This window comes from Channa argus, chromosome 8, assembly GCF_033026475.1.
Source record: "Channa argus isolate prfri chromosome 8, Channa argus male v1.0, whole genome shotgun sequence".
NCBI lineage: Eukaryota > Metazoa > Chordata > Actinopteri > Anabantiformes > Channidae > Channa > Channa argus.
The window spans coordinates 11,322,784-11,337,945 of record NC_090204.1 but is presented as its reverse complement, the minus strand read 5'-3'; the positions used below and the strand labels follow the sequence as shown (position 1 = coordinate 11,337,945).

Genomic DNA, 15,162 nt, shown 5'->3' with positions numbered 1-15,162 from the left:
AGTAACTAAAACCTTCATCATGGATGCAACTGCTCAAGCTCAAGAAATTTTCTGGTGTAAGTGATTATGCTATAGCAGTCTATTGTGGACTAATTAGTATGGTATCATATTATGGATCTCCCCTATCATTAATAGTTGTTTCATGTTAATACCGCTCTACTTAGTTTAGTTTGTCTTAGATTTTAACTTCATCTTTATCTGCTTTTTTTTATATGGCAAAAGGTACAAAAAAAAGCACCAACCCCCCAACAATCACTGTTACCAATGAGTAGGGGCAGCAGCTTTTTTTAAAAAAAACATCAATAATGCAAGCTGTAGGGAGACCCTGGCTGCCATACCACTGTCAAAACCAACCCTCTTGGTTGTCTACCTGTCTGTCTGCCTGTCCATCTGTCTCCCTTCTTTCTCACTGCTTATTTAACCTTCTGAGTGCCTGCCTGACCTCACGCCACAGTCTTCCTAATCACACATAAAGTTGTGGATGTTTCTTCTCATTTATTTATTGTATTTACTTTTGCATTCAATTTGATAAGTGGGGAAGAAAATATGTAACATTTTTAATCACAGATAAAACAAAGACAGGATTCACGAAATGACAAACCAAACAGTCTCACTTAGAATAAAAAAAAAAAATGGGGGGAAACTGATGAATCAATACTTTGCAGGCATCTGTAAACAAATCATCAGCAGAAATCAGAATACTTCTTCACACGGGGTGAGGATAGATGGAGAACAACAACAACAACAACAACAGTAATAACAGCTGCTTTCTCTTTGGACACACCAGCAGAATAACAATCAGCAGTATATTACACAGGATAGCAGCCTTCAACCTACCATCAAACCTCTCGACAAAATGGCGGGTGAGCAAGTGGCACAGACAACAATAGAAAATATCAGAACAAGCTGTTTAGCTGCTTAGCTGAGGTAATTTTTGACTGTGGTTCACGTTGGTGCTTTCATTAAGGTGATTAGATATGATGGCTCACACAAAGACACAAAAATATTTATCAGAAAGTGGGTGGAACTAAAAGGAGTAGTGGTAAAGTGGACAAAGGTGCCAGGTTCACTGTTATGTTTATTTGCCCGTAATAAAAGCTATGAAGAGCCAAAAGAAAGAGTTTTGTGGATTATCTTCCAATCTGGTTCTAAATTCAACTAATTTTATTTTACTGTATTCTTTTGGATGTATCACCAACTGAGAAGTAGCTTGAGTAATGGTTTCATATTGCCCTTTGAAGAAATAAATTTTTGTCACTCCTTATTTTGATAGCAGCTTAGCAATTCTAGAGCATTAAACAAAATATGACAAAGGACTAGGCCTCAAGTCAGACACATCAAGAGATGTTTAAACCTAGTCTGCATACTGTAAATGTCAATTCTGAACGTGCAAATACCCCATATCACAGAGACCGCTCACATAAACATACATACAAAGATGCAACCAACTGTACCACAGTGCAATGATACCAAAACATAAATCCAAAATACAGATAAATCTGCTACATAAACAGTCATTCTGTGTGTCAACTGAAGCAAAACTGAATTCACACAAGATTATAGGAGTCATAGGATATTAGGTGATAAATAATAATCACATGCTTAATTTCAATACTATAAAACACATTACTGCAGATGTTTGATGATATATAAGAGGTTATATAAACATCTGGTTAATACAGTCACATTTATTTTTTTAAATAAAATATAGTGGAGCAATAGCATAGCAACACAAAAAGTGCTGCAAGCACCCTGTTTTCACACTGCTGTTTTTACCATTATTGATCTGGCTGCATAAAACATGAAAAGCCCTAAAGGGATATGGCAACTGAAAGCCAAGCCACAAGACCAAAGTGAAAATAAGATGGACACTTACTGAACAGGGAAATTAGCCAATTAACAACATCTATTCATCACGCTTGGTTTTTTATGATTAATCCATTTTTGAAACCTAGTGATTCAAAGGTAAAGAAATTCTCTGGTCCCTTGTCAATAATGTGCCATGGCACCCAATCTGCTCCTCGGTCAGTATGCACTAGTGTCTATGTTCATGGCATTGCACATCCTTGTCCAACAGTCATCCCTGCAATCTCCCCGCACTCCCTTGTGCTTTAGCCCCGCAGATAAAATCACAGTAATAGACTGGCATTTTACAAAGTAGCTGAAGGTAAACAATAAATGAATGAGTGAATGAATTATTGAATAAGGTGTTGAATTTGAGTGTGAGCCCTTGCCCCTGCGCATCAAAAATGCGTTATAAAATACAATTCAGGCATGTTCGGCCAAAACAGCACGTGCACATTAATGGAATTTTATACGCAAACACACACACTTATTATTTTAGTATTTGGGGCCACTGTTTCTATAGAATAGAATTCTATTGAATTTTGTTACCAGCAAGGTAACTAAATTAAATTGTGCCATAACTGTCTGTTATCTTATCCAGGCTATCAACAGTACAGGGACAGGCATGTAAATTATAGATTTACATGAACCCATGAGGAATATAGAGAATGAGAACAAACGTTCTTAACAAGGATTGAAGTTCATGTGTAACAGCCTAGTCATCAGAATGTACACATTTGTTTAAAACATACTCTCTTAATCACTGTCCATCCATCTGTTTTTACCTGTATTATATATTTGACTAAAAATTGTGCGTTTTGTGTGGTATGTTCCCTCTTCCCAGGGAACTTTTATGTTTATGCTAATGTGTGTTTTTAAAAAAGCCACACATAATACAGCATGAAAGACAATTAGCAACATAAGGAAAGATCAAACATAAACATTACACCTTTTTTTACAGTTCATGTGTAGTGACAGTCTGACTGTCCAAAAATACATACAGTATGTGGAGGTCCTGACAGAGGCTTTCAAGTGCTGTCTGCTCAGTCTTCTACTGCACAGCTCTATCAGGTATAGCAGGTTGTGCAATGACAGAGCAGAGTGAGTGAGCAAGTAGTTATAATGCAGTAAACTGTCTCCCTCAGGCTAGGTAGGCATCTTCTGAATACCAAAAACATGCTTTTTCTGGTATAGAATGAGTCAGGAAACAGAGGGAGAAAGAGTGCACCCTTTTAATTAGTTGATACTGCAGGACTATAGTAAATAATAATTGTAATTGTAAATAATAATAATAATTAAGATTTTAAATAAAATGCTTATAATGCTGTATATCAGACACCCTCTCTACTTTTAAGTCTAAGCTTAAAACCTTCCTCTTTAATAAAGCATATAGTTAGTTATAGTTATGCTGCCATAGGCTTAGACTGCTGGGGGACCCACCCCCCAATGCACTGAGCTCCTTTCCTCCTCTTGACCATCTCTCCTCTCCTCTCACCCCGCAATTCTCACCACTGTATGTCATTAACTCTTTGTGTTCTCTCCCGTAGTTGTCTTTGTCCTCCTCTGTCCCCCTCTCTCTGTCCCTTTCTGCAGGTGTCCCCCGGCTTTGAAGCTGTGTGTCTTCCAGCGTGCAGCTACTGGTCCTACCAATCTGCCCGATGTTTTGTTGTTGCTTTTTGTTGCTCTGTTCTTTTCTCTCTCCCCTTTCCACTCACCCCAACCGGTCGAGGCAGATGGCCGTCCACCCTGAGCCTGGTTCTGCTGGAGGTTTCTTCCGTTAAAGGGAGTTTTTCCTCTCCACTGTTGCCTATGGCTTGCTCCAGGGGGAATTGTTGGGTTCTCTTTATATATCTTTATAATCTTGACTTTATTCTGTAAAGTGCCCTGAGATGACTTTGTTGTGAATTGGCGCTATATAAATAAAGTTGAATTGAATTGAATTGAAATATCTCGTTCCAAAAATGCTGTAACTATAAGCAGATTCATTAGTGGGTTTTTTTACTCAAGAGATTTACAATTACTATAATTACTTGTCATTTAATAGATGCTTTAATCCAAAGTGATTTGGTCTATCCACAAGAAAACTTTGACAAGTGGGTTTAAGCTGAAACGATGTATATGACTTAAAAGTTGAAAAGTTCAGGATTTATTTCTAGGTATTTACATTTAGATGTGTAAAACAACACAGAACATAACACCTACTGTATCAGATCACCCAAATTTTAAGTGAGCAAAACTACTGGAACAGATAAGACTGTGGCGTAGGAAGAGAGAGCAGTCGTCCACCAATCCCGCAGTTGGTGGTTCAATCCCCCGCTCCTCCGGTCACATGTCAAAGTGTCCTTGAGCAAGACACTGAACCCCCATTGTTGTGTGAGTGTGTGTGTGATTGTGAGTGTAAATGGCTGAATGAGAAGCAATGTAGAGCGCTTTGAGTGCCAATAGGTAGAAAAGCGCTATATAAGTGCAGACTATTTACCATTTACCATAAGTAAACAAGACTTAATATTGTTCTGCAATAATTGCATCAAGCTTGTCATTTACTGGCATCACCAAATTGTTATTGCAGTCTCCCTTACTTGGCATTTATTGTTTGGTTCACTAATTTGAGAGAGGTGTGCAAGGGTGTGTCTCATGTGCATGGGTAGCTTGATCCTCTAAGGTTAAAAAACAACACATCGGTGCTCCATGAATACGATTTGCTCACTGGATTTGTATAAACAATGCTGCCGTAATCTTGAATTTGTATTACTGGCTAACCTTGTTCCTTTTGTGAAAAGTCAACAAATCACAACCAGAGAGAGAGAGTACTTCACTGGCCTCAAAAATGCTGCTTTTTGCTTCTGCAGCTTTTTTTATGTCCTCCCTCAAACAGCTGCCTGATGCATTAAAAGATTTCTTCTTTGCAACACAACAAATGCAATGGCTGATACTCTTTTCTTTACTTGCTTTAGTGTTTTGGAAACATTCTGTACTGTGTAAAAAAAGTGTGAAAAGTACACAAATCAATTGGATTGACTGTACAATGTTAAAATGACACGACACAAGATTAATGATTTGTGCAATATTCTACTGATTGATTGATCATGTCTCTATTCATAAGACATGCCCACCTGTCTTACCACAAGCTGATAGAGGCAAAGCAGTGACCCATGAGCACAGCTCAGATCTGAGACAGGAAATGATTTATTATCCATGTTGAGCTAACCTAGTAGGACTAACAGCCTTTGCAGACAGTGTTCCTATGTAATCACAGAACAAAGGGCATTGCGTTCAATGTTCCATTTAGGAATGAGAAATAGCAGTAAAAACAAACAAGCATGCCAGTCTCATGTGCAAAAGCCAATGGTTCACACTTAAACGATATATATCAAACAGACAAACAAACACACACACACAGAGTTATTGTGTGTCACATCTAAGTCAGTCATGAATAGAATATCTCCCATTCCTATCAAGCCCTCAAAACTGAACTCAGTAGATTTGCAGCTCTGTGAGGGGCATGTTGAACTCATCTCTTCCTAATTCTACCACATTTTGGGCATGAGCACAAACAGCGGAGATCAGTAGTTGCAGCCATATTTAAAGGACAACCCATGGTTTGCTATTGCACCACAGACTCTGTGCATACTTTCATAGTTACATCGAAAGAGCTGCAATTCAGCACATCATAAAGCACAGCTCAATCCCGCAACTAAAGAAAGTTGTTTACAAAAACAGGTATTTAAAATAAAAAATAGTTTTAAATTCTTTCCCTCATGACACATCAATTGCAGTCTAATTCTAAAGATTAATTATAGTCAGTGGCCTTCCTTAACTTGGCTGTGTTGAGTAGCTCCTCTTGGCAGTGCACTCCATTGCATTTAAGATGGAATTGTTACGTAGATAATCGGGACAATGCGGTTTAATTTTTACAACATTGTTTCAAAGCACATAGCATTTACTGCATTTGGACAGTTACAATAAGGCAAATATTTTTTTAGCAACATTAAGTATACAATGAACCTGAGGAGTGTCGCTTTTTCATTCAAGTAAACTTTTAACTTTACTTCTCCGCACTTTCCACCTTCCATAAGCTGTTAATTAATTGAAGAGGGATATCTGCTATACTTAGAAGGTAAGGATTTTGTATTTTTCTAGTTGAATCAGAGTCTGTGGAGTGAGTGGCAGCATGTTTGGAATGGCGGTCTATTTTTAGAAAATGAAAGGCTGTTATTGTGGGGATGCCCAAACAGGCCAAGGGCAGTGGGTACATACATAAATGTGTGTGTTTCTGGGTTTGTTTATCCACATATTCAAGAAGTATCCTTACCTTCAGTGGATGGAGCTTGGTCCTGGGCAGCATACAGCATCTCCTTAAATGCCTGATGAGGGAATAAGGAAAAAGATACAGGTCATATATTTTGTTAATGAACAGTCTGCAAACATTATCTGAAGCAGTAATGGTCCTTAAAGTCTTTTTGTGTGTATTATCATTAATTTTGCATGGCTTTAAATTTATGTCAAGTCAGCAAATAAATCACATACAAACTATAGATGCATTTGCATCTACAAAGTTAATGTGTCATAACAAGCTTAGGCAGGTCCATCAGACTCAAACATTAGAGTATATAGTGTATTTAAAGTACATTATGTACAATAGATGAGTAGAAACTAATTGACTTTAAGTCAATACACAATTATTAGCGACACCCGCTTTGAAAGTAGTATTTAAACCATTCATAGCCAATAAACTAAAATCTTGTTCTCCATATAAGACAACTACCAAAGCTGCTAACATAATGAACAAACTTTAGCATTTATTTCATTCCTCATGTTGAAATGGTAGTAGTTACACTGAAATGCCTAGGCACAAAGATTAATGAAAAACAACAGTTCAAAGAAATAGCAAAATACGGCTCACAATCGTTTGGTTGCAGACAGCATGATTGTTGTGAACAACTAAGAATGTAATAAGTACTACACCTTGTAAGGAACAAGAAGTGTTTTAGAGTAAAAAATACAGTATGCAGCAAGAAATTTTAGGGGCAGTGAATAGATCATGTAGTTAAATTGATAACTGTAGTTAATATGGAATTAGGTTTGTAGTTCTTATCTTGATATCTCATCTCTACACTAACCTGCTATTCAAATGCTTGTAATATTTATTACTTTATTTTATGTTTATTACAATGTTTAAGGTCAAGACATCATATTTTCTTGCTTGTTTCACTTTCAATAAAGAAAATTAGAGCACTAACACACACTGGTTCACCCAAGAAAAACAATTACACTATGAGGGACCACACAAAGTAGCTATAAACTTCTGAAAGATATATGATGACACGGGGGGGGGGCATCAGACATCAGTGTTATATTAGTTAGTGACTCTAAATTTCTAATAGCATTGAATGTGAGCATGAATAGTCGTCTCTGTGTATGTCTCTTGGTGTTGACCCTGAGATTAACTGGCGACCTGTCTAGAGTGTACCCTGCCTCTTGCACAACGACAGCTGGGATAGGCCCCACCCCATAAGACCCTAAACAGGATAAGATAAGGACAAATAATGGCCGTCTTCTGGACTGCTAAAAGGAGCAGGAAGTGCTTAAGTTAACAATGAAATACGTCTTTTTAAAGGTGTAGAGCTTAATAAATAAAAAAGCTTTTACCCATCCTTTAATGAAACAGTAGATTGGGGAAGGAATAGATGCTGTGAGACAAACTGATGTGTGCAACAGAGACAGAAAGAGCAAGTGAAAGAGGCAGTGGTTAAATGACGCTTTGTCACTGCAATAAGATTGATTTTGGAGATAATGGAAACTGACAGCTAATTGCACGCCGGCTTATATGGACACATCAAAGAAAAGACCAGAGTTGATTCCCATTTCTCAATAAAGATGTCTTTGTAACTCAGCTGTCCAGCAAAATAGGAAAATGCTTATTTAAACATAAAGTACAAAATAATTGAGTCAGTGGGGCCAAAATTAAATGGCATTTTTCAGATTTCTCAACATGCTAATATTAGGAAATAATTATTTCATCTAAATTGGACAAACCAGAGGTTTTTGGTTTTTGCCCTATTATCTGCATATTTTAAACTGTTCTCTACTTGGCTTTCTATAGAACAGTGAGAGAGGAATATGAGTAATTCTGTGTGTGGGTAGATACTACTCAAAAACTGCTGTGCATTAGTAGCAGCCTGTTGATCTTTAAGTTCCTTTGTGAATTACATATGCAATGACCTCAGACAATTGAATCTAATTCATGAGATAAACATTTATCGTGCATGTAGCATTGTCTCTAGCTTGTCTGATAAAGATCACAGGAGACCAACTGTTTATACAGTGCATTGTAGCAGGGATCAGCCCTGGCTAATCTCTGGTGAGCAAAAAAGCACCCCACCCCCAACCCCAACACATAGGTAGGAAATAGGCATTCTTATCAGGCACAAAGGCATTCATTAAGATGGAAGCATTGCCATGGTAATGGCAGTGATTGGAAAGAGGTGGTCTTTTGGGAATTGGGGTAAACCTGCAGGCTTGTCAGTAATCAGTGGTGAAACCTGTAGACACCTAACCTAGGTCTAATGGGTCCATCAGTTTAAATGACCCTGCATTAATGTGATGATGACACATACTCACATGCGTAACATGAGTACCAGATTTGTGTCACTATGTTCAACAGAGGATTACACTGCAAAGTGTTCAGTTGATTGAATGTTGTCGGTGGAATTCAATCCTTTAATAGCTGTGATATATTGAGTGGACACTAACCAAAAAAAATAAATACTTAAATCCTTCCTCTTAGACCACTGAGATTGTTGTAAACGTGCTTGAAAAGGCTGCACAGTTTACATTGTTTATCTAAAGAGATGTCTTCCTTAAATAGAAAGCTAATGGTGGATCACTCGAATCTCTCTGTATGTAAGTGGATCCCTGCATGTAAAAAAAAGAAGAGAGAGGATATAAGGAGAGGCTAAAGAGAGGGGAGGAGGGGAGCAAAGGGCAGGTCTGGTTGGGGACCAGATGTCTTCCCAGTGGGGGAGGAACGATGAGGTGAGGATGGATGGAAGGAGGGAAGTATAGAAAGGGTTCTCAGCAGCTGCCATGCCATGCCTGTTGTAGACATAATGTTCTACTTGTACAACATGCTGATAAATTGCAATTTAATCTCATACAGAACATTGATGTTTTGTGTGCCATTTATCTCTATCAAAATACAAAGCTCACAATGCTGGTGTAGACATTTACAATACATCACTCAAATTAATTAGAGAAGTTTCACCTTTGAACAAGCAAAAATCACTCACTGAAATCACACAGGCACCCGTTCTTCCTCTACATACTACAATATCACTTTGCTGCTTTGAAGTGTATATGCGAGTTTCCTCATCTACTTTTCTCCTCCTCCTCCTGAAAGATTACATGAGTGATTAGACTACAGAGGTAAATGCACAGGTAAATGCCCTGTTCTCTCGCCCCCACACACACCTGTATTCCTGCCATCTCTCTCTTTAAACCTCAAAAATACAGAGTAATTCAATACGCATCTAAATTCAACTGTTGCCACACATAGTTTTATATGATGTAATAGACAGATTAAGCAGGAAGAAATGGGTTTTATTTATTTTTATTGCTTCGGATTCTATACATCCTGTCCCCATCCATTAGCATACATTTCCTGGTCTTTGGTCTATGTCAGCTGGACATGCACACCTCCATACCAAACTGCTATTTAGCATATAGGTTTATAACTACAATCCAACAGGATAAAGCACACGCCTAATTACTCAATCGCTCAATCCCCTTGTCAATGCCTCCATGTTGAAATGAAGTGAAGTGCCTACTAACTAAAGCCCACATGTGCTGGAACAGCACTTTGCTGCATACCTCATCTGCATAGAAACTGGCTGACCAATCTGTACAGTTTATACACACAATGATGTGCTCTAAAAAACGAGGAGATGGAAAACTGGGAAGCAGGTTAATTAATCCAAGTACCACAGAAAGAAAGAATATTGCTTTATGCATATAGATTACACCACGGGCATGTCATATTTTACTACATACACCACAAAAATGTTGGGTGCAGTGAAAGAACTGCATTTAAGAGACACAAAACTTACATACAATACAGCAGTTGTGTTGACTGCAGTGGTCACTATAACACCTAAAGCAGATTAAATATGAGGGGTTTCCGTTACACCATTGCAGTACATCGAGACATTGCGTTTTTATGACAGTAAATTAATTTTTTAAAGTCTATTTTATCTCGGTGACCCAATTCACTGAAGTCAAATGACCTTACTGATCAAACTCCACTTTATGTTTGCCCTTGTGTCTTAACATGTTCCGGAGTACATAATATGTCCATCATCTATAGGTGTGGGGTCTCTCCTTGAACTCTTCTGCCCCTTGCACTCAGGTGGAGATGGTATTTACAGAGGTCAGACAAAGACTGAAGGCACCTACAATAGCACAACCCACACAAACCCACCATTGCTGCAAGATCTACAATCTGCTCATGTTCTATGACATATATGACAATGTACGCAGTGTTAGGGAATGCCTAGAAGGGTAAAACAGCAGACGCAGCTTTGCATAAACTGCTGAAGATCATATTTAAGTATCAACAACTGATCATAGTTATGTTTATAATGTATTTATTTTTTCTTTAAGTTCACATATAAATTGACATTATTTCTTGACAAAACAAAAACTTAATAGATCTAGTGAATTCAATATAGCTATCCCAGTAAAAACAAAATTTTATATATATATATATATATATATATATATATATATATAAATGTCATATTATAAAGTAAAATATGAAATTTAGAATCATTCTATCTAAAAAACTGTTACATAAAAACAATACTTTTAAGTCGCTTTGGATAAAAGCGACTGGTGAATGATTACATGTAAATGTACATGTAATGAAAAAGACAGAAAAAAAATCTATCACCATCCATCTCAGGTCAGTGAGTGCTGAGGCAAAAACTGGAGGTGTAAAATGGCTGGTATGGCCATGCATCTGTCCCTGGGCTCACTGCAGCAGTGCGTTTATACAGAGACCCCAGAAAGGCTGTGCTTGTTTGGTAATAATCTAATCAATTAATATTCAAATTAAATAAGGTTAAACTGGTCATTTGTCCTTTACTGACTGTGCTCACTACATTTCTGACATCTCTTTTGCTTTCCCACTTAAATTCTCTTTCCTGAGGATTTTTTAATCACACGGTGATGACAGCATATCATTGATTTCAGACTGGAAAAATCTGAATGTCTTAATTACATTATTCAAGGCATGTTTCCAAAAAAAAACAGTGCAGTGACCTTCTGTTGAGTCTGGTATGTAGTCTGTTGAGAACAGGGTCTTTGTCTATAATTTATAAAGCAAAATGGAATGGAGCAGCCTGTCCTGTCACTGCATATCTGATCTAAAGCTCTTAAAGTCAGCAAGAAATGGAGTGTAAAAATAAAAATATTCCTCAAGCAGTGAACACCATTAAACAAAGCCTATATGTGAGAAACAAAGATGTCTCCTAAATATATTTTAAGTATACAGACATTAAAAAAGCATATACTTTGACATACTACAACACTATATACACATTTTATTGAAAATGCTGGTCCATATTAGGAATAATAGGACAATAGTTTTGTTTTTGCCTCAATGTCCTCTCACCGTTTTTCCTAATATCCTTTGACAAACTAAACAAACACACAAAAAAAAAATCAAGACATTGAACGAAAAGATATGTAAATAAAATCAGACCTATCCGCATTTTTTTTTCAAAGGAAAGCATGCAAAAAATGTTTAGAAATCAATTACTTATAGACTATACCGAAAAATTTATAGCAAGCATTGTTAAAGTGGGAAACACGGTATTTTGTTATTTTATTTTGATAAATTCTTTCCAGTTTTAAAATTGTAATTGTTCAGTAAACTGTTCAATTTGTATTTATGTGCTGTAAACTCAGCAATCAGCCATTATAAACACTAAATGCTCCCTGTGGTTTTACCCTCCATAAACAAAAGGACATCCCTTGTCTTTTCTGTCGTTTATTACTCTCAGGTGAAAGCTATTCTGAAACTGTATTTTTTTTTTTGTACCTTTTACATTCTGTCAGTTATTGACTACCCTCCCTTTAGTTTCCTTAAACAGCTTTCAAGAAAATGTACAAAGCTTATTTATAAGGGTTTTGTCCACATCCATATTCAAAAGGATTTTATTTGAAATAAAATGTTAATTTCACTTTACCTCATACTGAAGGTACTGTTTCCTCCACTCAGGAGTGATGTGGGACGAAAGATGCTCCGCGAATTTCATTTTGCCGAACAACTGTCCCCTCAAACCTCCGTTAAATCCAAGATCGGCTGTTCCTTTCCCAGTCGACGCGACTTTTGTTATCTCAGTCAACTTGCTGGCTCAACGTGCGGCTCAACGTGCGGCTCGTCAGCCCGGCTCACTTCACTCCACTTCTGACTCGTCCCGGTCAGTGCAAAACACAGACCCCGTCCCACATAGTATTTCACAGGAGGGACGTCAATGGTAGCGGCCTCTCTTTAACAGGTGGCCGAGCCGCTCAGTGACTTTGCTCCGTCCCTCCCTGGGCAGGTCTGGGGACACTGCGGTCCGCCATCGTATTGAGCCACAGCGACGTGGTTGCGTCAGCAGAACGCGCAGTGGCAACGGGCGTTGTTTGGACCTCTTGTGAAAACTAGTTGGCAGTGTGTCCCGGGATCTCCTCACTGTCGACACACTGATTATTCACACCGCACAACCCTTTATCACTAGGCTTTTGTTTAGTTTGAGAGGCTTAGTTGTTGCGCCTGTAAAATTAGAGGGGATACGGTTAAAAATTTAAATATGCTTTTACAATCACTGTCTTGCACAAATATCAAAAGCAGATATGCATTTTCATAAGCTACAATTAACTGTTCTTATCTCTTGGTCTGTCTTCTGTCTGACAGTTCGTTATGTGCATATTTCCTGGAAGATTCAGTTTTTTTTCTGGAAATAGGACTGTGTATTAGCCTTTTAAAGAGAGACTTACTTAGAGACACTGCAGAGGCTTTTGTTGGGGCTCAGGTAAAATTGGTAGCTTTAAGAAACTTCGATAATAGTGTATGTGATGAGTGTGAAACTGAACACGTTGGATAGTCTAGTCTGTTTTCTCCACAGTACAAATAAATACGCTTTGAGAATAGCTTTACGGAAGGGTCTGGTTAAACCTTCTGCTCTGAAATCCTTGTTTTTAAGCTTTGTTTGAGTTTAACACAACCGCTCCTTTTCTGTTGCAGATTCACACACACAAAAAAAACATACCAACAGCAGCATCTCCTGGACAAGTTGTGCTAATGCATTTTCCACCAATGCGTATGTTATTTTACTACACCTGCTTCTAAACTAAAACTTTCACACATTAATTTAGTTAAAGGTTGTGCAAATGCAAACAAAGCAAATGAACAGATGGCCCGGATAGCTTAAACTGGCAGGAGGAAGTATGCTGGTAAGTCACTAAAGACGTACATAGTTGACAGTTTAATAAAATCCTTAATTACTTAAAGCTCTAACTTCATTCACCCGTCAGTCATCAGTAATGTTAGATTAGGGACACCGACAAGTGGCCATGTATCAAGCTAGCGTCAACTAATAATTAACCAGTAAGTCAACGACCAAACAGTTGGGCAGTAAATTTTGAGTATTTAGATAAAATAAAGATGTTGGCAAATGTGTGATAAACTTTGAATGCTCTGTATCTAAAGAAATAACCAAATGTCGATCAATTTAAAGTATGAGGGGTCTACTACAACCTCACCTAGCAATTAGCTAAGATTAGCTATAGACGCGAACGTCACATCTAACTTTAAGGAGTTTAACGTAGATTAAAGTGAACCAACTGGTTACCATGCACACCATAAACGACGAAAACAGCCCAAAAGAGGTTCGCATCACATGACTTTTTAAAAACACTTTAGCTAGTGTTAAAGCACAGACATACAAGAATAAACCATTTTTTTTTATGTTTTTTGCTACTGAATTGTTTCTAATATGTTGTGGTTCTTACCGAAGGAGCACCGTGAAACCCAAGGCGGAAATGCAACCGGAACCTTTGATGGCAACAGTAGTTTGTGTCGGTGATTTTAGTTCAGAGTACCAGGGACGGACCGAAGAGAGAAACAAAATCCAGCTGTCACCGATTCTAAACGATAACCGATTAAAATTAGGTATAGTCGTCTAGATAGGGTACAATTATAAACCAAGCAGCTATTGTTTATCAGGCAGCTTCCCATCGTTTCATATTCTTCCGATCTACGCCCCTTGTAGTTTCTGACGGTACGCTACAAACAATAACAAGAATGGCTTCTGGGTCACCGTCGTCCTCTCCGGACACTGCGACTGGCTCAGGTACGGACCCAGCCCGGCCCGACACAGGGGAGCCACTTGGTGGAGCTGGTTCAGACTCCGACTCGGACCTGGGTTTGAGTAAATTTGATTGCAGTGCCATGGAAAGGGGGGACCGACTGGAAGGTGAGGAGCTAGAGCAGGAGTTTGATTCCGCAGCCGACCGCATTCGAGATCTGATTCAGACAGCCAGCAAGGACCAGCTGCTGTACCTGTATGCGCGTTACAAACAGGTGAGTATGGGGAAATGTAATTCCAATCGTAACCCTAAAATAATGTTCCTTTAAGTGAAAACCACACGTAGACAATTTTTATCATGTATGTATCATCACTGATTTTTTTTTCTTAGTAAAATGAGTAAGCCCTATAGATATATGTTGCCACTTGGTGTTATAAGACCCGGCTAACACTGGATGAAGTAAATTATTTGCGTTTGTTCTCTCGACAGGCCAAAGTGGGAAAATGCAATATACCAAAGCCGGGCTTCTTTGATTTTGAAGGTCAGAGGAAATGGTATGTTGAATATGCTTGGTAATTGAGCTTTTTGTAAATGTCACATAAAGAGCATTAACTTGTAGTAGTAAGGGACTAGGTGTGTGGGGGTGTGTAAAGAGAGATTAAAAAGACATTTACTACTATCTACTATTTCACACGCTAAAAATTAACTCCTGGATTGAAATGTGTAGTTCATATTTCATGTCTAGGCATTTCCTTTAATGCTTTTTATCAACTTTAAAAACATTACAATATCTATTACATATAACCATTGATTATGGTGATTACAGTGATAACATTTAATATACATTACAGGCAAGCCTGGAAGCAGCTTGGAGACATGGGTTCAGAACAGGCAATGCAGGAGTACATTTCCTGTGTAAATGTGTTAGACCCTGAAGGCAGCACGAAGGTAATAAACATTCTC

The 15,162-nt window shown here is 38.0% G+C and overlaps 2 protein-coding genes across 3 annotated transcripts in view; one reads left to right on the top strand and one right to left on the bottom strand.

The window, feature by feature from the left end:
* xpr1a (xenotropic and polytropic retrovirus receptor 1a) overlaps nt 1-14,043 on the bottom strand; it is a 68,737-nt gene extending 54,694 nt beyond the window's left edge. Inside the window, exons 1-3 of the mRNA XM_067513408.1 lie at nt 13,903-14,043; nt 12,093-12,664; nt 6,158-6,209 (exon numbers count right to left, since the gene is read on the bottom strand). Of these exons, the coding sequence (XP_067369509.1) occupies nt 6,158-6,209; nt 12,093-12,161 (121 nt within the window). The 5' untranslated portion in view covers nt 12,162-12,664; nt 13,903-14,043. The remainder of the gene's footprint in view (nt 1-6,157; nt 6,210-12,092; nt 12,665-13,902) is intronic.
* Nucleotides 13,903-15,162, top strand: part of acbd6 (acyl-CoA binding domain containing 6) — a 29,212-nt gene continuing 27,952 nt past the window's right edge. The window contains exons 1-4 of one of the 2 annotated variants that reach the window (XM_067513419.1): nt 13,903-14,062; nt 14,163-14,473; nt 14,689-14,753; nt 15,051-15,147. In XM_067513419.1, coding sequence (XP_067369520.1) covers nt 13,933-14,062; nt 14,163-14,473; nt 14,689-14,753; nt 15,051-15,147 — 603 coding nt within the window. In that variant the 5' untranslated portion in view covers nt 13,903-13,932. The remainder of the gene's footprint in view (nt 14,063-14,162; nt 14,474-14,688; nt 14,754-15,050; nt 15,148-15,162) is intronic. The other variant, XM_067513420.1, reaches the window with a different exon arrangement.